The 27,525-nt window shown below is 36.0% G+C and overlaps 1 protein-coding gene across 3 annotated transcripts in view; it reads right to left on the bottom strand.

Moving 5' to 3' along the window:
* LOC125241053 (ATP-binding cassette sub-family G member 4) overlaps positions 1 to 27,525 on the bottom strand; it is a 54,879-nt gene that overhangs the window by 18,898 nt on the left and 8,456 nt on the right. For 2 of the 3 annotated variants that reach the window (XM_048149455.1, XM_048149381.1), the window contains exons 1-2: positions 18,687 to 18,746; positions 6,931 to 7,115 (exon numbers count right to left, since the gene is read on the bottom strand). In XM_048149455.1, the coding sequence (XP_048005412.1) occupies positions 6,931 to 7,115; positions 18,687 to 18,731 (230 nt within the window). In that variant the 5' untranslated portion in view covers positions 18,732 to 18,746. Of the gene's footprint in view, positions 1 to 6,930; positions 7,116 to 18,686; positions 18,747 to 27,525 lie in introns of those variants that run through there. The other variant, XM_048149529.1, reaches the window with a different exon arrangement.

A 27,525-nucleotide genomic window follows, 5' to 3' on the forward strand; every position in this document is an offset into this window, starting at 1 on the left:
AACCAAAATAATAATGTTATTTATTCTTATCTTATCCCTGTTATATTTTTTAGGAAACGAACATAATATAATGACAACCACTCTGATATCGGCTATTATGCTTCCAATTTAACACTTATCTACGTGGATAAAGCATCCGTCACGTTTTGGCAAGTATGTCGGTGTGAGAGTGACATATGTCTTATCCACGTTGATAAGTGATAAAATTGCAAGCATGATAGGCCCGGTTACATAAGCAAGTGTTCTCTTACGCTTAATTTATTAGGGCCGGTTGCATCAAACCGTCTGTCACCGTTAAAGCGTTCGTTAAATTTTATAGAATGGGAAGTTCCATAGACGTCGTGACGATGATGTGTCTGTCAAAATGTGGTTGATGCAACTAGCCCTTAGAAAACATAATGATGGTATTGCACAACGCTCAGGAAGTACCAAATATCAGATGTTTCCTATGGCGGGTTAGTTTGCATAATCAAATGTGCGTGTCGCAGATTGCATCGACCTCAGTGCAGTACAGATGCACTCAGTTTCCTTGCCTCTTAGTGCAAACTTTACCGCCATTATACACTAAGTTTTCTATACTACTTACATCATCTAAAACAGGTTCTACTGCACTTATTTTCATCTCCTGACTCCTGATAAGTAATATTAAATTTATCCTCTTAAAATTGTGATTAGTCGTTAGTAGAATCAAATTCATCATAGCCAGTGATCGGACTGGACTAAGAGCCCAGAACCGCCAGACCTTCCTCATTTTCTCAAGGATGAAACATTGGGATAATGTAGAGTTCGTATCGACGTTTAATGTCTGCATATTACCTAGTCCGGCCCGTCAGCCATTTTTTTGCTATAAGTTTTTTTTAAACACTACCTTTCCTTAAATTCTCAAGGCTGATTTTTATTTAGGTGTTAGAAAAAACTGTAAGGATTTGATAATCATCATTTCCCGACCATTTCTGCCGGCCATTTACCAGACGCTTGTAAGTCTCTCTACTCTAACTTACCCTAATTTCTCAAGCTACGGCCGGCGCAAATGGTAAAGAAATGATGATAATCAGTTCTTGGCAAACTTTTCTAACACATATATAAAAATCAGCCTTAAGAATTTAATGAAAGTCAAAAAAAATATAGCAAAAAAATGGCCGACGGGCCGAACTAGGTAATATGCAGATATTAAACGTCGATACGAACACTAAATTATCCAAAAGTTTCATCCTTGAGAAAACGAGGAAGGCCAGACCTTCCTCAGGCTCTGGGCTCTTTGCTTCATTATTCCGAAAAGGCAAAAGATATTTGACCACACGGTCTAGTAGTAAAAATAAAAACTAGTTCATTCGGGGGTCCGTTTTAGCTTCTTATGGACGGTAATGGACTAATCCGGAATAACAACTAAAAATGTTACATGTGTCATAACCGTTTTAAAAAGGATTTGAAAGCTGTTTCGGCAGGTAACCATTATACTCCAAAAAACTGTTACTGAACGCCTAAATTGAATAAATAAAGTGTATGTTTTGTGGAGTATGAATCCGCGCCTGAACTCCGCAGCCATACAATGTTTTTGTAATAAGATTACACCCCGAAGATTCTAGTTATGGGCTGTGAAGAAATGAGATTAGTTTCGTAATGACTGTGTAACTTGTCAAATTCCTGACATAAAATGTGTGTAAAAGTCTCAGCAGAGCAATATTTACCTGTAGTTATATTTCTTATATGTAAGGCTATAAAACAGTAATTTGAGGTAATTTAGGTCTTAGTCATATATTGTTTGTACAGGTATAATACTGGAACGTTGCATAACCATATTGCAGTTACATATTAATGTCAGATGTGATAAAAACGCTATCAGGAATATAAAAATGTTTGCAAAACAACTCATTAAAACCCAATTTATTATAAAACATGAACAGTTTAACTGTAAATAGTACATCTAGTCTGTTCTCTGAGGCAATAACCAACCCAGAATATCTCTGATCTCTTATTACGTGCTGTTGGTACTGACCTAGGCATCTTCATATGGCAGGTATTGTCAGGTACAGATGATAGGATGAACATTGGAACATTTATTTTATACTGATGATCATGATCAAAGCCATTAGGGGTCATTACGGGCCGGAATCACTTCCACGGCTTAATGATGGGTGATTAGTGGATCTTAATTACTGCTCATCGAGGATACTTACCGCAAGTAGATAAGTACCCTGGTTGAGGAGTAACTTTATTAACATGTATTTTATTTTGTTATATTTTTACGGTAAGTTTGAGCTTACTCTTGTTTAAAGAGTTCAGCATTCTGAATGGAAAACTACGAAATGGCAGTTCGGCACAAAAAATATAGGAGGATACAAAAATAGTACAGATTATTTATTATGAAATTGCGCTTCGTTACTTTAGTAATGATTACAGTACCTATAAGATAAGGAATTCTATAAAATGACATACCTCATGTCATGAAATGTCATGTTTTCTATGTATATAAGTATTTATATATTATATATATCGTTGTCTGAGTACCCACAACACAAGCCTTCTTGAGCTTGCCGTGGGCCTCAGCCAATCTGTGTAAGAATGTCCTATAATATTTATTTATTTATTTATTACCTATTTCGTAAAAATCGGCCAAACACGTTATGATTGTTGCAATGCATGAAGTTTGATTAATATATGTGATATAAAATATAACCATCAGAATTAACTTTTCGATATTTCGAATTTCAATAGACATGGTAATAAAGTAGTAATACATACTCGCAAACCTAGACGTTATTCCATTTGAAATACATAAATAATACAATAGTATAATATGTATAAAGCAACCCGTATTACCCGTCTACGATTTCTTAATCCAACATGAAAAGCAATCGTATACTCTTAGTAAGTACCTAATCACAATCAGAAAATTTAATCTTAAGTCGGGTATGTCACTGACTTCAATTATCAGTAGATGCTGTGGTAAGTGGATGAATGGCCTGTCTCCTAAGAGCTGAGATTAAAAGATTACAGGTGTTCTTCGACTAGAAAGTATTCTGAGTTCGATCGATAAAGTAAATTTGTTTAGGCTAATAAAGTTACAAGAAGAGTTCCAAAAATAAATAAATTACCTACAAGAGGCTTGTACAAGTAAGCACGTTGCCTTAGGTGCCTACGCAGTGACCTTTAGAAATTTCCATTTGATCAGTATTTTTCTCGAAACCTGCTATGCAAATGATTTTTAAATGGAAATGAATGAATGATTTTTTTTATTGCAGGCGTAATCCCATAAAACCTAAAACTATCCGTACTATATACCTATTAGTCACAATAATAACAAAAATGAATTAACAAACAATACAAATACAATTTAAGAGATGTTAATTAACAGTCAAGAAATCAGAATGAGACAAAGGCTATGCCGCACTGGGTGTTTGTGAGAACATGCTTGAACTCGGGTGTTTACCGTTTTAATTTCCATTACCTACCTACATTTACGACAAATACTGAAACATCAGCCCCATCCCCCTTACGAGGTAGTTGTTTCATTTGTGCCGATACTAGTGCCAGTACTATACTGTGTTCATTAAAAATGTACCTACTTATATATTTAACTTGGTTTATCTCTTTTACCAAAAACAAGAAAATAACGTTGTTTTATTAAAATCAAAGTAAATACATGTATTTTTTGTCAACATGTTTTCAAAAAAACATCAACGGTAACATAATGAAGTGAGCTTGGTTTACGAAACTGGAAGCAAATGAAAAAAAAAACAGAAAAACTGTGATTACCAGGAAAAATGTTACTGCGTAGACCGAATAAAACGAAATCTATAGCTTAATTTTTTCTCAATAGTAGGTGTATAATAAGCGTTTAAGGTACAGCGGAGCAAGTCTCGACTGGGGGGCAAATGTAACTGGTCCATTTTTTCCATGTTTTACAATGTTTGCATTATTAAATAGAGTGTCTACTGGTTAGGCTTGTGTCGTTCACGAACTATGAACTGTTAGGAATAAAATCCCATCAATGACCGAAATGAACTGAATTTTTCCGTGGTCTGTGAATCGGTCTTTGCTCATTTAGTTCAGTATAGGATCGGCGAGCGCGAGCGGTTTGGATCGAGAACGAATGTGTGACAGCGCCGACCGAGAGCGAGAGCTACTTAACAGAGCAACAAAAAAAGTCAAGTTTTCATATTAAACTTCGGTTACTTACAACCTTTCGGCCCGGAATGTTACTATCTGAAGACTATTCGTATCATTTTGACACTATTCGATCCCATTCGTTCTGATCTTTCTGACCGCAGTGGTCGCTGGTCTGGCTGAACTAAATGAGCAAAAGACCTAAAAGAGCGAACTAGTTCGTGGGAGCGATTGAACGAGATCAGAGCGCTCCAATCAACGAACGAAACGGCACAAGCCTACCACTGGTTATATATTGTAGGCGTGTTCAGTGGATACATGTAGAACTCAACATCATAGTGTATGGGAAAAAATGGATTAGTTACAATTTAGCCCCCAGTCGAGATTTGCCCCGCTGTACCTTACCTACTAATTAACTTAAACAATCTTCAGTAAATACTTAACTTTATTCTGTTTCAAAAATGCTGTTTCAACTTTAAAAGCCCATTTCACAATATATTTCCGGCATCCTTTGTTCAATGAAACAATGTCGTGATTACGCGTTCCATCTGGCCTAGGAAATTAGGTTTATACGCACAGCTGTGCCTTATGTGGCCCAAGGGCGCATACGTAATGGAAAAAAAATAGGCCAATTCTAGCTTATATTGACATCAGAAAGATATTTTTTTTTATAAAGAGAAATGTCTGCAACAGGTGTAGTTCAATTTAGTATGATTAAACTAGTGAATTGTCTAATACGATCTAAAGTAACATTAAAAAGAGTAACTCTTGCGACTTGCGACTAAGAGTCCGACTGATCCACAAGGCGGAATGATATACGACTAGGGGGCCGATTTTTGAGTCTCACTGTCACTAAAATACCGGTTAAAAACGGTGAATTACCTATTATTTTCAGTGACAATTTTCTGAATTCGAACGCCGTGAGACTCAAAAATCGGCCCCTAGGTCTTGGTGGCTCAGTTGGTAGAGCTGGAGTATCGGTCCAAAGACAGTGAGTTCAAGTTTCTCCATGGGAAATACTTTTTACATTTTTGATATTATTAAAACGACATCCAAAAGATGCCAATACGTATCGTAGGATACTTAGAATCCGTCTGTAGTAGGGTAAACTCGTCTCATTCGGTGACACGCCTAATTCGGTGAAACAACCAAAGATCGTCTGTCGGAACAGTGCTACAAAGCTTGTATCACCGAATTAGGTGTGTCACGAATGAGGGGATGAATCACGTAATAAGGCGAGTTTACCCTACCTAAGTTACCTAACCTATCTGCGTAGGTATTGTCACCAGGGTACGTAGCAAAATGCACAAAAGCTTCCGTATTAGCGCGACAGAGCCAGACTGCGTTTCGGAGTCTAGCGTCAACGATTGTCATTTCAGCTACGCCGGCAGTACTTTCCCGAGCTATTGGAAAAATAATGAAATAGGAGGGAAGAATTTATTAACAACACAATTTCGAACGCAACGCAATAAACAATTTCATTTGACGTTATTAAGAAATATTATTTAACGACGACGACGTTATTAAAAACTTTTCAAATCTCACGCTTTTGCAAAGTTTTGATAATAATGGAATTATAGATAATACCAGCGTTTGCCCGCGGCTTCGCTCGCGTTAAATTCGAACATTGCGCAATGCTCCATAAAAACGCTCCCCCCCCCCCATTTTAGGGAAGTGGGGGGTTAGAAAGAGACAAAAAGTAGCCTATGTCACTCTCCATCCCCTCAACTCACGCTACTTAAAAAATCACGTCAATTTGTCGCTCCGTTTTGTCGTGAAAGACGGACAAACAAACAGACACACACACTTTTCCATTTATAATATTAGTATGGATTACGAATATATTATGTACATTACAGAAAATAGGTTCCATTCTATGAGTGAAATACCTAAATACTCGTAAGTATTTACCTACTTACTAAGTTACAAAGTTTTGTGATATTCTGATATTACAGAAATTAGGCCGAATATTTCATTAAAATTCATGAAATAATTACTTTGATTGAAGCTTCGAGATTGTTTTAAGCTGTATTGTAAATTAATAGGATTATTAAGTACTTTTTAAACACATTTAATTTGTACACATGTGTACAAGCATGTGATTCGGTAAATCACTCAATTCACTTTGTAGTCATTAAAATATGTAAGTAGATTATAAGAACGTAACATAGCATGTAAGTGTACACTAACAACTATGGACTGTAATTGTCTGAAAATAAACAATTTTTTTTTTTTTTTTTTTTTTTAATTTACTTATACTTATGTTACATCATGTAAAACAAGATATTTATTATTTTTATTAAATTACAGACGTACTTCACAACTGAACTGTGATCTCTATGTCTTCCATCTGTGAAATTCTTTATCTCGTGGTAAATGAAACGTATGTAATATAAACATGACATAATAATACTCGTGAAGCTGTTCAAAATTGTTCGCATTTCATTTCTGCAGAAAAACAACGGTTGAAGTTATCAAATCACGAGAGCAGCTCTTGTTGAAAAATCAAATAACGTACGATTGGAGAGTGACGGCCATTGGATGGCGAATTAATAAGCAAAGCATCACAACGAACGTGAATCGAACTCGTCATTCGCATTTTATATGAATAAATATTCCGGTTCAGAGACAAACACGGCTGAGACACACCAGATCAGCGTTATGGAACCATACGCGGATCTAGGGGAGCCTAGGTTAGCCATACAAATTGACGACATGACCCCCGTCCCCTGGGGCCCGGGCTGGGCACAAACATTGACCACGTGACCCCTTCGAGTACGAAGCTGGATCGGTTGTATGGAACTACCTTTGAAGGAGACTCACCCAAGCACTTGTCCATTGTTGAGCTGCTCCGCGAAAGGCGGGCTCTTGACCTGGCTAAAGGTCACCTTGTCACCCAGCTCCCCGCGGCTGCCGCGCCCGACCAGCGGCAGGTGGATCTGGGTGCCCTTCGACTCCATCGTCAGTTCGGACGTCATCGCACCATTACCATTGTGAAGTACTATACCCTGAAACAAAATAATTGCAGTTAGTACCTACTACGGTGATATGAGCAGAACGTGATATACATAAATGAGTTTTTTTTTATTTATTAAACACAAACGATGGATTACAACGTCAAAAATTAGGAAACAGAATTTTTAAGACTAAAACGGGGCGGTAAAATGCTGACAAACTTGTCGGCGAATAGGAAAAGCAGGCAATTTTGTCTGTCCTCCCGATTGGTCTTAAATGGTCATTTTTTCGCGAACTTCGCAAACTTTATATTAATATAATAAATTTATTGAGCGCTTCATGCTAGCTCCACGGAAGGTATTTTTGCCAAAGAAATTATTTGTATATTTAGTGGAGTTATTGGCCTTCAATATTGAGCCAAATAGATGTAATAGTGTTATATATAAGTCTCAGTCAGCTGACAAAGCCAAGGACCCCATGCCTCATTTAAACTAGATTGTAAGACAGCGGAAAAACACCTGAATATGAACGTTGTTCACCAGAATATTCAGGGTTTTTCCAGCAAAGAATTAGAAGTAGGATTATTTTTAGATAGTAATAATGTTGAAGTTATGTGTATTACTGAACATTGGTTGAAACAAGAACAGTTGATATTTGATTATGTTAATTTTAAATTAGCTAGTTTTTTTGCCAGAAAATCTGCTGCTCATGGTGGCTCCCTTATTATTGTTAAAAATTGTATGAAGTGTAAAGAGCGCAAAGATGTTGTAAAATATTCCATAGAAAGAACTATAGAAATTTCATGTGTTGAATTAGACAGATATATTATTGTATGTGTTTATAGACCACCATCAGCTGACTTCAGCATATTTGAATCTACAATGGAAAATGTTCTGAATTTAGTATGCAAGGGCCAAAAACATGTTATTGTATGTGGAGATTTTAATGTTAACTTGCTCGAGTCATCTAGTAATACTGTTAAAATGTTCTGTTTGTTTAAATCATTTAATTTATTTAATTTATTTCTTGAACCTACCCGGGTAGGTGTGACTAGTGCAACATGCCTAGATAATATTTTTTGTAACTGTGAATGTATAGATAAGAAATTATTTAACTGTTTTCATTCCGATCACAGCGGCCAAAGGGCAGCTTTCTTAAACGTTATTCATGATACTCCACAAACAATAACATATAGACCCATTACTGGATCTCGCTTGGAATCATTCAAAAATGAAATTCTACATAGTTTGTCTATAATACCATTTTCGCATTATGACTGTAATCATTTGTATCAAGATGTTTTCAATGTAATTCTTAATCAATTTAATAACAATTTCAAAGTGAAATCTATTAGTGGGTCAAAAGTTAAAACAAAGTTTAGTGAATGGGCTACTGTAGGTATTCACAAAAGTAGAAAAAGACTTTATGAACTTTATGGTGAGAGAGAGCTGAACAAGAATTCAGAATTCCTGGACTATGTAAGAAACTACTCAAGAATCTTCAAGAAAGTGTGTTTAACTGCCAAGAAAAACTTTATTAGTTCTAAATTGAAAGTGTCGGACAACAAAGTGAAAACAACTTGGAGTATTATAAATAAAGAAGCTGGTAAATGTAAATCACGCGATTGTCAAGTCAACATTGTATCAGATAATCAACAAATAGTGTCGAACAGCGATGTTGCCTCGGCATTCGAAGATTATTTCTCAAATATAGCCGTTAACACCACAAAATGTTTACATTCTTCTGCGGCTCAAGCCCATTCATTACTTTGTGCTAATGTTAAGAAATGTAATAATTCATTTGAATTTAGTCAAGTAGACTCTGTAAATATTGTTAAAACATTCAAGTCACTCAATTTAAAGAAAACGGAAGACTTATGGGGAACATCAGTTAAAGTAATTAGTCATGTCATAGATATAATAGCACCTTACTTGGCCGTAATATATAATATTTCAATTTCACAAGGCACCTTTCCAGATCTTATGAAATGTAGCAAAGTCATACCGCTTTTTAAATCGGGTGATTCGAGTGATATAACCAATTTCCGTCCCATATCAATACTTCCTGTACTAAGTAAAGTCTTTGAGAAGCTAATGTTAAATGATCTACTGGGACACTTCAACAGACATAGATTACTTACAAGCAAACAGTTCGGTTTCACAAGGGGCCGTTCCACGACCGATGCTGCTTCGGTACTCATTAAACATATATATAATTTTTGGGAAAATTCTTGTGATGCAATTGGCATATTTTGTGATCTTTCAAAAGCCTTTGATTGTGTGGATCATGGAACGCTCATTTTGAAATTAGAACATTATGGTTTGTCTATAAATGCCCTAAACTTTATGTCTTCTTACCTTAGCAATAGAACACAAACAGTAGTTGTTAACAAAACTCGCTCTAGCGGGACTGTAGTCCAATTAGGAGTGCCACAAGGCTCAATTTTAGGTCCATTCCTGTTTTTGGTTTATATAAATGATTTGCCATGTATAGTAAAAAACTTTTGTGAAATAGTACTTTTTGCTGATGATACATCACTGCTTTTTAATGTTGACCGAAAATCTACGGATTACAATGTAATTAATAGCACGTTAGCTGATGTACTGCAGTGGTTTACTGTCAACAATTTACTTCTTAATTCTAAGAAAACCAAATGTATTCGATTTTCTCTGCCGAATGTTAAACCAATCGATACAAAAATACTTTTGAATGATGAATGCTTAGAGATGGTAGATACAACACTGTTTCTTGGTTTAACATTGGACAAAAATCTACAATGGAGTCCTCATATAAAGAAACTAGCAAGCAAATTAAGTTCAGCCGCATACGCCGTTAGGAGAATCAGGCAACTGACTAATGTTGAGACAGCTCGCCTAGTGTATCATAGTTATTTTCACAGTGTAATGTCATACGGTATTCTGGTTTGGGGCAAAGCAGCTGACATACAGACTATCTTTGTATTACAAAAGAGAGCCATTCGTTCTATTTACAACTTAGGAACACGTGAATCAGTAAGAGAACTCTTCAAAGAAATTAATATCTTAACTGTAGCTTCCCAATACATTTATGATAGTATAATTTATGTTGTTAAGAATTTAGACTGTTTCACTAAGAATTCTGATATCCATAATTATAACACTAGAAACAAAAATAAGCTTGCCATAAAGAAGTTTCGTGTCCGTAAAGTACAGAAGTCATTTGTTGGGCAATGCATTCATTTTTATAATAAGTTACCTGACACTGCTTTGAGATTACCCCTCCCAGCTCTTAAGAACTACTTAAAAAAATCATTGATGTTAAAGGCTTATTACAGAGTCGAGGACTATTTGACAGACAAACATGCATGGCCCGAACCAGAAACTACAAAAAACGAATAGCAATTAAAATAATTGTATTATGTATAGAGGACACAGTTCAGATAAGAAAGCACATCAAATATTTTATATTTTATGTTGTGTAGGTAAATTACATATTTAATGATATTGAGATTCATATTATCTTTTTCTTCTATGACAATTTGATATGTTTTCTCTGAAGAAGAACGACGTATTATTAAGCAATAATATAATTTATTGAAATTGATTTCCATAGAGTACCTAGTCTGTTCATATTCTTTGATGAATACTTTTGCATGTTAAATTGTATGTTGTTATTTAATGCATGTTAATTATAAGATGTAATGTTTTGAAAAGAAGTTGCCCGCCGAGTTTCTTGCCGGTCCCATAGTGGATACCCCCCTCCCAACTGAGGGGGGACTGAAATCTTCTCGAGGCTGAGGCGTAGGGTTAGAGCCGGCGTAGCTTTATTTGACGTTCATATGCGCATTGTAATATGCCTACTTGAAAAATAAATATTTCATTTTCATTTTCATTAAATATTTCATTTTCATTTCATTTTCATTTTCATTTCTTACACCAAACACGCGCTTTGAAAAAGATAGTGCAAAATTTTGAGACAATTAAAAATATAGGATCCTTAATCACATACCTCAACATTGTTTAGTATGCAAGGACACAGGGAGCGTGAATCAAAGACGAGCACTGCTTTAAGTCTGATTTATTCTTTTTTATGCAACCACCCTCCACATGCAAATATATGATATGACAAACATTTTACAAGTCGTACAAGCCAGTAACTGTATGAAAAGTATACCTAATAATGTTCACTTTCAAAATGTAATTATTGTATTACGAGTATTAGAGTTTCAGTATCGATAATCGAGTCCCGTGGGCAGCATGGGCGCTTCGTCACCTGCTGCCTACGACCCACAAGCTACGACACCAGGTTAGAAACTGTTCAATATATCAGGTAGAATTCTATGCAGAATCATATTCGTGAATACCAAAGTACCTATTAATAAGTCATGCTGGTAATGACGTCAAGAATCCCAAAGCAGAAGTCGTTTGGAAATAGAGATGGGTAGTGAGTAGATACCGCGTAAATACTGAGTATTTACTCAAAATACACGCATTTACTGGTTTTTACACAGTATGTAATATAAACTATTTAGACTGCTGAAAAGGAAATACAAATTAGAAATATGTTGAACTTCGTAATCCACTACTGGATAAAGTAATCAAACTTGAGTGAATTTTATTTTAAAGACTAGCACTCCACACATTAAACTTATTTTTCTTTAAAATATAATTTAGAAATCGTGTTATCATCTGAAAGGTCTTTTATGTTTCTTAAAAAGTTTATGGATAATGTATATAATTTTGGAAAAAAAAACATATTTTTGACTTTTCTTTAAAAACCCCTTAATAAAAGGTCGTAAGTGCCACGTTAACAAACACTTTCTAGCGAATGAGAATGTCGACGTCGTTATCTAGAACATCGATTTCATTTAAGTCTCATACTTTTACAGTAAAGCCTGACAAGCCCCTCTAGCACAACTTGCCTTGTCGCGCGCGAGTAATGGTATCTTTTTCTGCAAATAAATCATTGAAATTGATATTGAAATTGAGTCCATGGGCATTTTCAGAATTTGGGACCCCCCAATTAGCGTAAGTTGTTAACAAAAATTAACTCACTGTCAGTTTTGTGACGATAATTAAGCATGAAATTTCAATAAAAATATTGTTTTTGTGTTAGTTACATAAGCGATAATGTACATTGACAATGTGAAAAAAGTAAATTTTTAGGCATATTTTATGCTTAATTGTCGTCACAAAACTGACAGAGAGTTAATTTTTGTTAACGACTTACGCTAATTGGGGGGACCCAAATTATGAAAATGCTCCCATACTTGAAATCGCGCTTGATGTATGGACTTGCGCGCGACTAGACAAGTTGTTCTAAAGGGTCAGAAATATTTGACTACGCGCCATGTTGCGGAATTTCGTTAGTACTATTTTCTTCATACTAAACTGAACTGTCACCCCATACATCAGAATAACAGCGCCATCCTGACAATAGTCAATCTAAAAATAAACACAACTAAGAAGTTTAATCTTTTTTTTTTTAAATACATATTTTATAGGTTATAGTTTCTGCTCACCCAACTGAGTAAATGCGAGTATTTTACTCGATGCATTTAGTAAATTCCGAGTAAATACTCAATATTTACATCTCTAATTGGAAATGAGTGTAACGGTTTTTGGTTTGTGATAATGTATTTTTCACTGTGACTTGGAGAAGTAGTTAGTTATTCGCTACGTACACGGCTTGTGCTGCCCTCATTTTGTGGGCTTTGCTATGTTAAATTTTAAAGTGTCAAATCATGAAATCAGTTCCTACGGCCGCCGCAAGCAAGAATGTTAGACATGTCCATAAGATGACGTGTATTAGCGACAATCAGCGCCACTTTCACGAACGGTGCCAATTAGTATTGAACATCCGAGACGATTTTTTCGGTTCGGACCCTAATGACGACCGGTCTGACCCTGGCTGGTAGTGACCCTGTCTGCTAAACCGATAGAGAAGTCGCATCTCGGTAAGAGCATTAAATTTATTTGTGTGATGAGCACAGATATTTACGGCTTGCTGGTAAGTATACAAACTAATCGAACTGGGGGTCGATAATTATGTTATTGTATTATCTTATTATGATACGACCTTCACTTCCCTCCGAGTCTAAGAGCTGATCATGAGCACGCAACAGATTATGACCGCGAATCCGCCAGCAAATTGGTATTATTTTATCATTCACTAGCTTTTTCCCGCGGCTTCGCGCGCGTACTAATCTAATTGAATTTCTCCATACAAACTTTGGACACCTATTTCACCCCCTTAGGAGGTGAAGTTTGAAAAATCCTTTCTTATTGTTATTCTACACGTCATAAGGAACCTACGTGCCAAATTTGGAATCTCTAGGACCAGCAGTTTCGGCTGTGTTGATATGTCAATCAGTCAGTTCCTTCTTTTATATATATTTAAATGATGGTATTTGTATTACTAACCTTTATTGTTTAGCAACAAAACTAAAATCACGATAACTCCAATTCGGTGTATGGTTAGCAATACTGAGTTCTTCTTCTTCAAATTAGGACAACTTACATCGTCATCATTCGCGTGCCCTTATCTCATTCACTTGGGGTCGACGCAGTATGTCACACGGCATATCTTTTCCCGTATGTATACGAGATTTTACGGAATACCGTAGTGGCAGAGAATTTTGCACGACAAAAATATGTCTAAGTTCGTTGCCACTACTTACTAAACTATTTTTCCATATTTATAGCCCATCATCCCAACATGCGTTTCATATCATTTCAAAATTAGGTCACCTAACTTCGATTATAATTCAATTTCCGTGGAATAAATAACTTAGATATTCCAAGTTCCGTCGCTTGTTGCGGGATGGTTGACCGCCCACGACCGCGGTTGGAATTGTTATCGAGCGGTGACGTCAATCAAGTTCACGTCGCCAATTCACCACGAACAGAATCTAACCAAGGCACAATTTATTTATTTATTTATTTATTTGAAAACATATTTCAATGACATTACAGATAAATCCAATGCGTCATGAAATTAAATAATAAAAAAAAACAGTAAATAAGAACATTAAAAAAAAAACATTACAAAGAATAAAAGTATTATAACTAAACAATTGATTTGGGCGATGACGAAACAGCGTGGCTCCGTTGCGTCGTTTGCCCCGGTGTAGGATTCGGCAGGTTGCCCCGGAACCGCCGAAAAACCACACCTTTCGGCCAGAAGTCTGCGCTCGCGATGGTGTCCTGCAGCGGCCGCGGCACGCGCACCACGAACGAACTGAAGTGCACGTAGTGACGCGACTGTAGCTGGTGTACCCTCAGCGTGTAGCCAGTCTTCCGGCGAACGTACTCCACCACATCTTCAGCCACGGCGGAGTAATGAGACGGGACACGTAGAGCGCCTTACTCGGTGTTGCAACCCGTAGACCAGAATTAACCGGCTCTGCGGTGCCACACAGAGTCTTACGAGGTGATCTGCGCGCCTTCTTCTTCCGTTCCACCAGTGTGAATCCCTCCTTATCGACTTTAGCGCGGGAGGAATTCTCTTCCACTGGTTCTTCACACCCTTATTAGGTGCATTGACCCGGCTGGCTGCGACAAGCTGACCGGCTGCGACGCCAGCATAATCACGCTGACGTGGTTTCGAGGTCACGGGGGCAGTCGCGCGCGCAGGGGGCGCGCGCGGAGCGGCGGCACGTGCTGGACTTTTCAGCGTGTCAGCATCGCGCATACTGACCGACTTAACACTAGTGTCAGTCCGAATATCATTATTAATAATATTTGAAACCGCCGACCGAATTGGAGCATTACGCAAAGTAGAGACTTCATTACAATCAAACACTCTTCGTAGGCGTATCGTAGCCTGCTCTCCCTCGCTCTCCTAGTGATGCTACAGATCCAGACTGCGTTTCGGTCGCCAGGTAGCGTCAATAATTGTCACTTCGGCTAGGCCGACAGGAGTCCCATCGATGTTTTGATTGGGTTGTGATCCATTTCATTTGGTCTATTGGTTCCAATGTTCCCGTTGTTTATTATAGATCACTTGTTTTGTCACGTGTTGTCAATACAACTTGTGAACAGTCAGTTTTATAGGTTTCTAGAAAAAGATTAAATTAAAAAAAAACTGACTGTTGCGAAAACTGACTGTCTTCTATGCGACGAAGGTATTACCTATGTCAATGGATTTTAGTTTTAGCTTTTGAAACTAAGAAAAGGAGTTTGAAAAGGAGAACATTTAAATATTACCTACGCATTTTAGACAAGTTTCATTTGAAATAGGGTTAATTATAAAAAAATATGTGTAATAATCGTGAAAGTTTAAACCAGTGTTTTGAAATAGGTTTATTTGTGGAACTTTGCTAGATATGAAAAGTTATAATAGGGCTATTATATTTTTACCTTTTATATCATCAAGCAGTAATGTCTGACAACAACAAACAAGAATCTGAAACAGCGATACATTCCTTTTAAAAAGTTAATAATGGGGTTATTGTCTATTGACAATTGGCCTTTCATTGTTAAATAAACCTGAGACTGAATGATGATTGGTCAATTTATATGTATGCCAAGGCTTAGGTATTAGTATTTATTTTCATAAAAGACTTCTCAACAATTTTCATACAAGATAACAAACAGTATGTAATCATATTTAAAATAACCCTATAACCCTACTATATTATGTAATAGTAAAACTATTAAACAAGATAGTATAGTAATGAGTAGAGTAATAAATAAAGTTATGCTATTATATTGCAATTTATCGTAATTAATTGTAAGCATAAAGACACAGAACACCCCACTAGAAGCCAAATGCAAGCGATATTGTTCGAGACGCAAATCACCAATCCTTGCGGGGTGAGGCGGGCGCGCACGGTGCTGCCATTGGTCGTTTCAAATAATGGCGCGCCTTTATGATTAGCAGTAGGGATGGGAATGGGACATGTCTATTATAGACAATGGTACCAGTACCAGTACTGTGGTGAGTTTGTTTTGCAACAAATTATAATATTATAATTAAATTATAATAAGGCCTAGTTACCCTTGGGGTTGGAAGGTCAGATGGCAGTCGCTTTCATAAAACTAGTGCCTACGCCAAATCTTGGTAGTAGTTTCCAAAGCGGACCCCAGGCTCCCATGAGCCGTGGTGAATGCCGATGCCGGGATAACGCAAGGAGGATGATAATTGTGATAGCATCTCAATAAAAATCATTCTAGTAACTAATAACTAAACTGTGCATTTTTACTTACGTTTACTAAGTTAAATAACCAACTAAATATTCTAAACTAATCAATGAACTAAATACCACTACAGACTCTACAGATTCTAGATAATTATTCACTATTACAAATCTGCTTTCTTTTATATTTCATAAAATGGTAGCACATGGTACGAACGGCAGTACGAAGTTCCCGCAACAGACATAAACTAACATGGCCCCATGCCTAGTCGTTTACGTGAAAGGGATAGCATATCACATTGTTAACTCGGTAAAGAGGATGGACGCGCCTCGGCGCCGCTCAGCACAACCATATTGACCAGTATAAATGAACTCCGCGGACAATAAACAATATTCAACAAAATAATTAATTTGACTTAACTGTGGAATGTTGTTCCATCTTTTTTACATGTAGAAGTGTTAGAAGACTTGCCACACCACTTTATGCTGTAAGAGACCATTGTTTGCAACCAAAATTGATTATTTAAGATTTTTTCCCGAGCGGACACGGACACTGTTAGCGGGTCGTATACTTGGGCGCTACTGATCGGTGTCGCACGCGTTCAAACTTTTATAAACCTGATTTGTCGTATGCTTGGTGACCGCGAGTCGCCCTGTAAGGGCCATCTTGTTGTATTGATCTGTGCATAAAGATAAGAAACCAATGAGGTACTCAAGTTTCATTCACATCACGAATGTTAACGATTGATAACTGATAACGAATGAATGAAACAGCTGCTGATATATCATGTAACTGATAACAGACATAATGTGTTATCAACTCGTAAGGAAACATTTTGTTACTATGATTTATATTTCTAACTTAGCAGTCAGTTTTTGTGAGTTTAAGATTTATAGACAAATATTTTAACTTATTTTTGTTATACTTATAATTTACGTCAAAGCTTTGTATAAACTTTGTTAGGACGAGTATTATAAAACCTAAAAAAAAGAAAATCAATCTTTTTGATTCCCTGAAACGTCAAGATGTCCAAACCAAAGTGGAATCAACGAGCATGGCTGACAGTCACAGATTTATTTTGTAACGAGAACGCAATAACAACAAGAGGAGGTATTTGAACGGCGCAGTTTTTACAAATTAAATATTCGTACCTATATTTATACTATTTCTAAAAAGGAATTCTCAATTTGTCACTTTGTTCGACATATTGTACCCCAAAAGCATAAAATTGTTGTAATAATTTTCTCATTCCACCTGTAATGGAAAAGACATCACTAGATTTTTTTACTTGACGCACTTTTTCCCGTAGTTTTGACATTAGAATAATTAATTGTGGTCTTCAATTTTTCATGTAGTATGTTACCGACGTGAAATGCGAAAAACTTATAACCGCTAAAAAAAACTATTGAGACACAATGCGAAAATTAAATATGAGATCGAGGTGAAATACGATTTAGGTGAATTACTACGACAATTTTATGCTTTTGGGGTTCATATAACAAATCATAAATTGGCTCTAGAAACGATAGGGATCGAGTCATCGAACATGTCAGAGTCGAACGTGATTGTTTTTGAACAAAAATAACATTTTTGATACTGACATTAAATCATACATTAAACTTTTTTATTTTTGTATTCGTTCATTTTTGTGGCAATAAATACCTAATTACATCTTCTTTCTTCCAAAGTTCGAATCGAGCCATTAGTGAACACCAACACTACAAAACAGGAAAATATCGATTCGCAAAAAGCTAAACAAGTGAAGCACGTGAAACACGTCCAATCAAAGTAGGATCCGGGACGTTGACAGACAGTTCGACATGTGATGAACGCTGTAGCGACAAAGCTTTTTCATTTTCGGAGAATATTGATAGATTGATTGTTTTATTTTCCTGATATATATACACGTGGCGTGAGGGTAAACAAATGGGAAGCGTAATAAAACCGTGGAAACGTATTCATAATAGGTAGTAACACATCTTAATGTTTCGAAACTTTTCAGCTTGTATGATCAACGGGTACCTAACGCAATATCATACTTTCAGTGCGTCTGGGACTCTGGGTAAACATTATCACAGATCATAAACCTTATTAATCTTGACTCTACACTTTAAATCGATAGTTTCAACATTTTTCGAGATATTTTGTCCACAGAGCCAGATCGCACCATAGGGATTCCTTTTGTATCTTTTTGGTACGGAACCTTAAAAATAATCACAGAACACCTGTGACAATGTCACTTAATTAATATATATTTATGAAAAATTCACACTCAATGGATTGACAACAATGAGATGGATAACCTTTATCGAAAAATTTACTCGGGACTTTGAAAAGTGCGTAAATGACTTTCCAAAGAAAAGGGTCCTTAAACTTAATTTGCAACAAAGTTTTTTTTCCGAATTTCAAACGGAAGACATTGCACTTGAAGCATATAGATCTTTCAGTAGTGATAAACCATTTTTAGTGCGAGGTTAAATCACTAAATGTCACACAGTACAGTACCTGCGGCGGCGCCCGGTTTCCAGCGGCAGTGGCCAGAAGCACCATCACTTAACACTTAAACAGGCACTAGACACGATCGTATCCGCTCACCGCACCTGCTCGAATCATGTCACTATTTAATCATAATAAATCTCCTTTATCGCAATAAATTACTTGACAACAATCGTCTATCAAATTAGTAACGCTTATCTTCAAATTACATTGTTTCAGTCATTCTTTTGTAGACATATATTCCCATTAATTTATTGTAACATTTCTAATTATAAGATGAAATTACATATTTAATACATTTAAAAGATTGTTAAGTTGACTTTCAGTAGTGATAAACCATTTTTCATCCAATAATATCAGTGCGAGGTTAATAGACATCACTAAATGTATATTTACACACCGGGATCTCCTTGGAGATAAACATCGTTGATGTTCTTTTATGTAGAGTCGAATTATATGTAGAGTCGAATTAGTACAGTACCTGCGGCGGCGCGAATTATATGTAGAGTCGAATTATATGTAGAGTCGGTTCGAATTATATGTAGAGTCGAATTATATGTAGAGTCGAATTATATGTAGAGTCGAATTATATGCGGTAGAGTCAGTCGAATTATATGGCCAATTATATGTAGAGTCGAATTATATGTAGAGTTTACTCGTGAGCACCATCACTCATCCATGTGACACTTAAACAGGCACTAGACACGATCGTATCCGCTCACCGCACCTGCTCGAATCATGTCACTATTTAATCATAATAAATCTCCTTTATCGCAATAAATTACTTGACAACAATCGTCTATCAAATTAGTAACGCTTATCTTCAAATTACATTGTTTCAGTCATTCTTTCATAATGAAAATGATGTACACTAATGGGTTTCTTTGTTAAACGCCCTGAAGTTTCATCCAATACTTTCATAATGAAAATTTTAGTAGCTTTCTCTTCCTCATGTTTCGCTATTTCCAGTATAAAATTATAAATTAAGCTTTACTGTAACTTGAAAACTTAAAATGTGAACGTTTTATCAATACGAGTCGTCACATACTATAATAATGCATATCAGTTCGTTTGCTAATACATAAGTATATCATTCACTTTAATTAAAAAGTAAGTATTATGTTAATCCGTCCAACGTCGACGGAACATACCATTAAAACCAAATCTAAAGTCACGACATTCATATAGATTGCTCAGAAAACTCAGTTCAAGTTTAAGGTAACCTATCCCAAGCTATCAATATTTTTTGCGAATGACGAAGCACATTTGGCAAGGTGACGGGTTGAAGGCAATAGGCTGACGTATTATTTTACGATAAATGTTGATGGTTTGGTTCTAATCTAAGAAGTGGACAAGCCAGTCTGGTGTTTTTTGCACAACTAAATCATCTATCAAGAACCAGAAGTAATAAGAAAACATCATACATTTTGTAGTGATTTCGGAGCGATTTATTAAGATGATATAAATTGCCAGACCCAATATCTAAAGATTTAATTCTCAGTCCGCTCGATTGAGTTTCATACTAATATTAAATAAATAAATAAATATTGGGAGACACCTTACACAGATCAACCTAGCCCCAAACTAAGCAAAGCTTGTACTATGGGTGCTAGGCGTCGATATACATACTAGATATAGGTCGATAGACGAGATAAATACATACTTATGTACATAGATATTATTTCCGCGGGCATATCTATAGGCTAAAGTTTACGATATCAGGCAACAGAAAGTGATTCTTTTTTCTAAACACACGACCACGTTCTGTCTATTTCTTGCATAGACACAATAAGAGTCTAAACAGCACAAAGAGTAATTCTGTGTTCGATCATATTCCGACTTTATAATTTACCTGATTGTAATCGATTCGAATGAATCATTATCGTGATCATCTTTTGGAATCAATCAGGCATTGTGTTGGTCCCATGAAGCATTATGCACACACACAAAGGGTCGCGTTTGATCCGCGGTTTGTGTAGGCAATACCGCGATATATGCCCGTTGGGCTTTCAGCCAACCTCAAGTATATAGTAGCGAGTGAAGCAGTACGTAGGTATAGTACCGCAACTAACTTCCTGATCGATATTCGACGTACATACCTATGTAGAATCCACATAGCTCATATGTGACGGTTAGTGTGTTTAGGATTGCTAATAATTATAAACTGTTGAATATGTAGTTTTAAAATAGCAATAAACATAAGCAAAGTGGCGTGCTCTTGTGTTGGAGCAGGGGCGGCTCACTCCGCGATTCTATCGCCGCGCTACAAGTACATCCTGGCGGCCGCGAGTTCGCGGCCTACTCAGGGGTGGCGCGCGTTCTCACGGAATGCACGTTCGCACTTTCTATTGTTACTTTACGTCGCGAGTTTTTTTAAGGTTCATAATATGTGATGTCCGCGTGTCGAATGGCTAATAATACTTAGTTAAATAGACATCATGAATAAAATAAATACCATAGGACATTCTTACACAGATCTACTACTAATTAAGTCCCACGAAAAAGTTCAATAAGGCTTGTAATGTTGGAACTTGAACAAAAATATATAAATACAGTATATATACTTAGAAAGTACCCAAGACTTGAATACTCGTATAATAGTATAACATTTTATGTGAGTATTAATTCGTTTTAATCCTATCGCCGGACGCCGCGCACGTGCGGCTCGTTTCTTTGTAAGAATTTTGTAGGTATTTAAAAAGGCGGCATTTCGTAAACATCAAAGCAGTGAGCCTTCTGTACTTGTACTATTATATATTCTGTGGTTGGAGGCCAAAACTCATTTTGGGTTATCGCGTCAGCCAAGTAAGTAAGTAGATAAGTATAACTGTTTTGAATAAAAAAAAGTTTATTTTTTTATTACATATTTTAATTTTTTTCAGCCGTTGGTATATTATGATAATACGAGTATAGGTACTGCAAAATGTTAATATGTCGCTGTAGGCCTCCTTGGCTGCGTCTGCCAGTAACTTGTACATAACCCTCATATTCGGAGCGCTTTGGATAAGTTCCAAATGTAGGCAGTTATGTCTATTTTGCAGGCACAGCTTAAAACTTCCTCATTATGGTTGTGACAAACTATAGGCGTCGCCGTCGTTCCGTTAGTAATCAATAAAATTACGTTCCAGTACAAGAACGATTTAAAACTTGAAAATAAAAAGTATCAAATTAGGTACATTTGATTAAGTAAAGGGCTTATTTATGGAAACATAATCGAAAATCACCAAACAAGTAATTCTTTTATGCGGATACGTAAATGTACTATGTGTAAATTAATCAAATTAACGATAACATCACACGTAGATAATTTTGTCGATGTAGATCAAATGTAGATACTGTTGTAACTTTCGAATCCCATTTTTATTGACGCCAAGTATCGTTTAATGATTATCAGACAAGCTTTGTGCAAAATGGAATTCTCTAGTGTGGTTTTACAGCTGCATTGTTTGTTAAATCCTCCTAAATCCCGTTCCGAGACCAGACAGAGCTGTCGAATCAGGTTAGCTCTATCGGACAACCCGTGTGACCGAAATACTGAACTCGATTTAGTGCCGCTTTTGGAGCATCCAATGCAATAGTTTACCGTTTTCCCGTACAAACGCGACTTTTTTGAAAATTGGCTGATGTGATGTAAGTATTTCAGGATTCTTAAGGCATTGTTTAGAATTGTGTACAGAACAAGTGCATAAATCATAAATCATAAATATTTTATTTGTAAACATAGGTACATATAGATCTTACATGGAGTTGTGTCAGTGTCGCTATGCTTTGCCTGTAGGCATACAAATATTTTTTTGTGGCGATTGAGCATGCAGCAAATATTAAACAAATAAGACCTGAGACTAAACCTAATCTTAATGATATTCTACAATTCAGAATCGGAGAGAAATTCTTTAATAGAATAGTAGGCTTTCCTTGCCAAAAATTTAAATAGACTTTTTTTTTAAATCTACCATGTCACCTCATTCAGGCTCATTCATTCTAGTATGTTGTTTGGTAATTTATGCGAATTGTACTCGCATTGCGAGGGTTCCGTAAACCACAAGAAGGGCTTAAGCGCCTCCTTTTTTAAAGGCACTTAAGTAATTTTTACGAATAATCGATATTTTGAACAATTTCTAAAAAAACGAAACAGAAATAAATTTATATGTCAGCTGACGCAGTTGCCCTGACCATTAGAAGGATAAATTGGACCGACCTCTAAGATGGTGAACCTTCGGGAAAGCTGTGGAAGGTGGCACGGGACCTCCCGGGGAATGTTGGCTGCACTGCGGAGACTTTTTCACCCGGAACGCGTGCCACGTGGACACCGAGACAAATGCGGCAGAGGCAGGCCTTCCTCCAGCGAAACAGGACCCAGAACTTGCGCCGGTCACAAGGATTTCCAGAGTTAATAATATATATATCTATAAATATTTATCCCGGCTCCTGAAAGCGACATAAAAATACATTAGTCTAATGCTCTCAAGACCAGCATGACAAAATAGAAGACAATCTAATAAATTAGCTCACCGCTGAAGGTCAAAGAAATTTCCTAGCGGAGCGCTCCCAATCCCACAGCAGAAGACAGATCATCCCTGTGAATAACCAAGCACATGGTTAGGAACAACCCACAACGTTTCACGCCATTATGGAGTTGATCAGAACAATTCAGATACTTACTCAATCCGAGGATTATTGCAGGCCTTCTGCTTCCACCGTTTTGACCACCATGCGGTATGGTCTTGTGGAGAAAGTGCGTGTGCACCCAAAAGGGTCAAAAAAGGAAATGGACCACCCAAGATCATTAACCTATTTGCATATCGAGCAATCAAGGACATAGGGTGACAAACCCAGGAAGACATAATATATCGAATTAATATATTATATTTATTTGAGACTCCATCAGAGTCATGAAAGATTTACTATGATGTACATAGCAAGATTGTCACTCCAGACAGGCCTCTTATTTAGAGTATTAATATTACAGTATTTTGTTATGTATTTAAGATAAATTTCTGCATTATTTCTATATAATTATATTAATTTAATTTATAAAAATGTACTGGAGTAACAATTAAAAAATCTCATACAGCGCGTTATTTTTAGCTATCTGGCAACCCGTGCACAGATTATGCAGAAAAGTGCATACATGCGTGGATGCAAGTATTTTTGCACTAAGACAGGATTTAAAAATATTAATTACGACCAAGAAAATGTACTACGTTACAATGTAATATTCTAACGCGCTCACACAATTTCAAGAGGTAACTCCTTGCAGCGGCAGTGAGTAAAATTCGTACCTAATTTGAGTTTTTTTCTGTTAAGTCCAACTTACGCTTGACTGTAGATTTTTAATAGGTTTTCCTGTAATCTATAGATTGAAGGCTATCTACAACACGAAATACCTACAATGCGTTGATGGGGACCGCCTATGGATGGAATATGGAATGCTCCATTTATTGAAAAGGCAAGCAGTACACCTTTCAGACAAGGTGTACAGTATTAGTGATCACATTTTGGAACTGATTCGATGACTAAGGCCCTTTTAGTCTAGAAGTCGAAACAAATAGGGAAATAGAGTTCTTGCGTGATTTTCTTTTTAACTGTGTCTCCACCACAGTCCCACCTGTTCCTATTTGTACCCATAGAAACGTAGGACACTTTGTCTAATAAAAATGTCAAATTTGCATTTTTGCATTGGGAATCTAGCCTGTTTTAAATAAATCTTATTATTATTTATTATTTACAAAATAAATATAGTAAATAACAAAGTGTAAATAGAAGAGTTTTTATTATTTAACAGGCTTTTTATTAAATAAATGCATAAAAGGATTCCACAAAATACCATACACATTTTTCGCATGAATCAAGATAATCCATACTATACTAGACAGACAGACAGACAGACAGACACGTCAAACTTATAACACCCCTCCGTTTTTGCGTCGGGGGTTAAAAAGGGATGAAGGGGTTGAAAAAGAGGTTGAAAATTTGTATGGTATTTCTTAATTTTAAAAGATAAAACCATGAAACTTTATATTTTAGCACTTGATAAGAAATCATTAAACATATATTTAAAGTCACATACAGGTCGAACGCGATTAATTAACATTATTTTTACCTTTAAAATAAACATGGTGGGAAATAAGCATTAACTAAAAGCGGGTAGATTATATTTATTTGTCTACCCCGAACATTTATATAAATTAATATCGGGTAGTTTTGTGTTGTTTACATCTCCGGTGACATTTTGCTGGGACGTCAGTCTTCCGCGACCACGGCCAGTGCAACCTGGCCGAAACGTTGGGAAAAAAGGTAAAAATAATGTTAATTAATCGCGTTCGACCTGTATGTGACTTTAAATATGTGTACAAAGCGCGAGAACTTAAATAAATATACCTACAGAGAAACCTAAGGATCCAAATCCTTATCATAAATAAAGATATGATGTTAATTGTGGTGTAAATATATAATATATATTTATGATTCACCTTATTTGATATTATTATAAATAGATTTCGCAGGTGTCACCATATTCAATATTAGAAACCAGGTAGGTAAGAATGACTTTTGAACAACCTATTGTGTAGTAATAGGATATTTACAGTACAATAGGCTGTTCGGATAAAACTACCTAATATAGGTATATAATTTTCAAAGAAGCATTTAAATATAATTTTACACACACTCACCAAGAAAAAGATTATGTTCGAGTCGTGTCGTATCAAAAAATCAAGGATATCTCTTCATATGAATAGGACAATAAGATATTTGGTTGTTGAAGAGAGAACGTTATAGAGTTCTATTTGGACAATTTCTGACGTTATTATGCCATTTAAAAAAATATAATAAACTCATAGAGAATAATGAAACTAAGAGTATAATTTATTGAGACTAATGTAATAATTATAATATTTGTCCACAGCCGAAGAAATAACATACTATATAAATCTTATACCTTTAAACGAGCAATTCTTGTATATTTATTTATATATAATTATACCGACGATCTCAGAAACCGCTCCAACGATTTCCCTGAAATTTGTTATGTGGGGGTTTTCGGGGGTGAAAAATCGATCTAGCTTAGCCTTAGATCCGGGAAAACGCGAATTTTCGAGTTTTCATGCGTTTTTCTTTCGCGTTAGTAAACGTAAAATATGGTCGTTAATTTCGTCGACCGCGCATCGGCTCCGCGTAAGCTCAGAGGTTGTAAGAGTTTGGTCTAATGTTCGCAGGCACATCGCAGGTGTCAGAGGGTTTCGAATCCCGGCCAGAAATAAAGTTTTTATTTTTTTTTGTATTTATAAGAGTTTTTTTTATATAAAGACGTGATATGATAAAATAGAACCGATCGCCCAGATATTGAATAATAAAATACAAATATATGTATGGATACTTAGATACGATACGAGTATGTATCTGTATCTATTGTAATTGCAAGTTATCTGATAAGTGCCGACATCCGAATAATCAAGTCCAGTCCAGCACTCGTCTTATCAGCGATTACATTACAGCGATTATTGGACATTCGTGGTGTATGGTGTATGAGTGTCAGGCGTCGTTAAAAATCTGAAGTGGCTCAATTCAAGTATAATCTTATCTCAAGTGGCGAATTTCTTTTGAATAAAGTATTAGCTTAAGAGGATACGGTAGCGAAAATGCTAAAATGGAAAGGAGCCCCCCTTTCAACTTGGGAATTTTAGTTAAATATACAAGTGTTATTAACTAGATTTATCGAAAAAAAATTGTCCATTAAGAACAACTCAGTCAAAAGATATTTCTAAAAAATCTTTAAAATCGAGGTTCCACTCTCGACTCTTTCCTCCTTCAAAACTTAATCAATCGGAACGAAATTTGAGAATCTGAATAACAATGAAATAATCTATGTCGGACCGTTTAGCATTTTTGGTTCATTGTTACCAATCTTGAGTATCACACCTTTCTTTGCGCCACAATGAAAAAGGCCGTTTTTGGAAATTTTTCATTGGCTCTAGAGTCTTTAAAAAGCAGAATATCAAAAAAATCAAAACGGTCCGACACAGATAAAAATAATAACAATCTGTGTTAAAAAAATCATTGCTCTATCTTCAAAAACCAGGGAGGAAATAGTCGAGAGCGTTTGTATGGAGAATTGACCCGCCCTACCGTATCGTCTTAATGTTTCTCAATTGTTTTTATCGAACATGACATGCGTCGGCTGTCACTTTGTCACTCATGTTTCACTTTTTTAATACGTATAGGAATGGAAAATAATGTAAACAAAGAAGTAGTTAATATTCGTCCTTGTTATTTACATTGACATTTTTATGTTTGGAAAAAAATACACCCTGTTTTTATTGAATTCCGTTAACTTTAAGGGATGGTTCTTTAGATCAAAAGCAATTCATTTCTCTAATAAACTAGCGTCTTAACTCTTACGGTTACCGAGTTATTAAAACAATAAAAATAATTACTGAACACGTGTGTGACAGCCTTTACCACTTCGCATTGTTATTTGTTTTGGCGTGTGCCGTCAATCACTTGACATTGACACTAACTTGAATATTATTCTTAAGGGTCTCTCACACTAATTAATTCGTTTATTATGTATGAAACCGATATTTTTTTTTTCGAATTTAACTAAAAGTGTTATACAGGGTGGTTCTGGTTCCTGATAACGAACCTAACGATATGTCGAATTTAACAGAAAACAAAAAAAAACACGGTATATAAGAATTCACTTTTAATTTAATAAATATTTTTCGACTGAATGTTTAGCAAGGCGACGAACAGGCCTGGTACCGACTATTTTATATATAAATGAGAATGAATCTGAATCCTTTCGGCACGTGTTTTTACATTTACATCAGTGTTCATGAATATGTAT

This window comes from Leguminivora glycinivorella, chromosome 1 (assembly GCF_023078275.1).
Source record: "Leguminivora glycinivorella isolate SPB_JAAS2020 chromosome 1, LegGlyc_1.1, whole genome shotgun sequence".
NCBI lineage: Eukaryota > Metazoa > Arthropoda > Insecta > Lepidoptera > Tortricidae > Leguminivora > Leguminivora glycinivorella.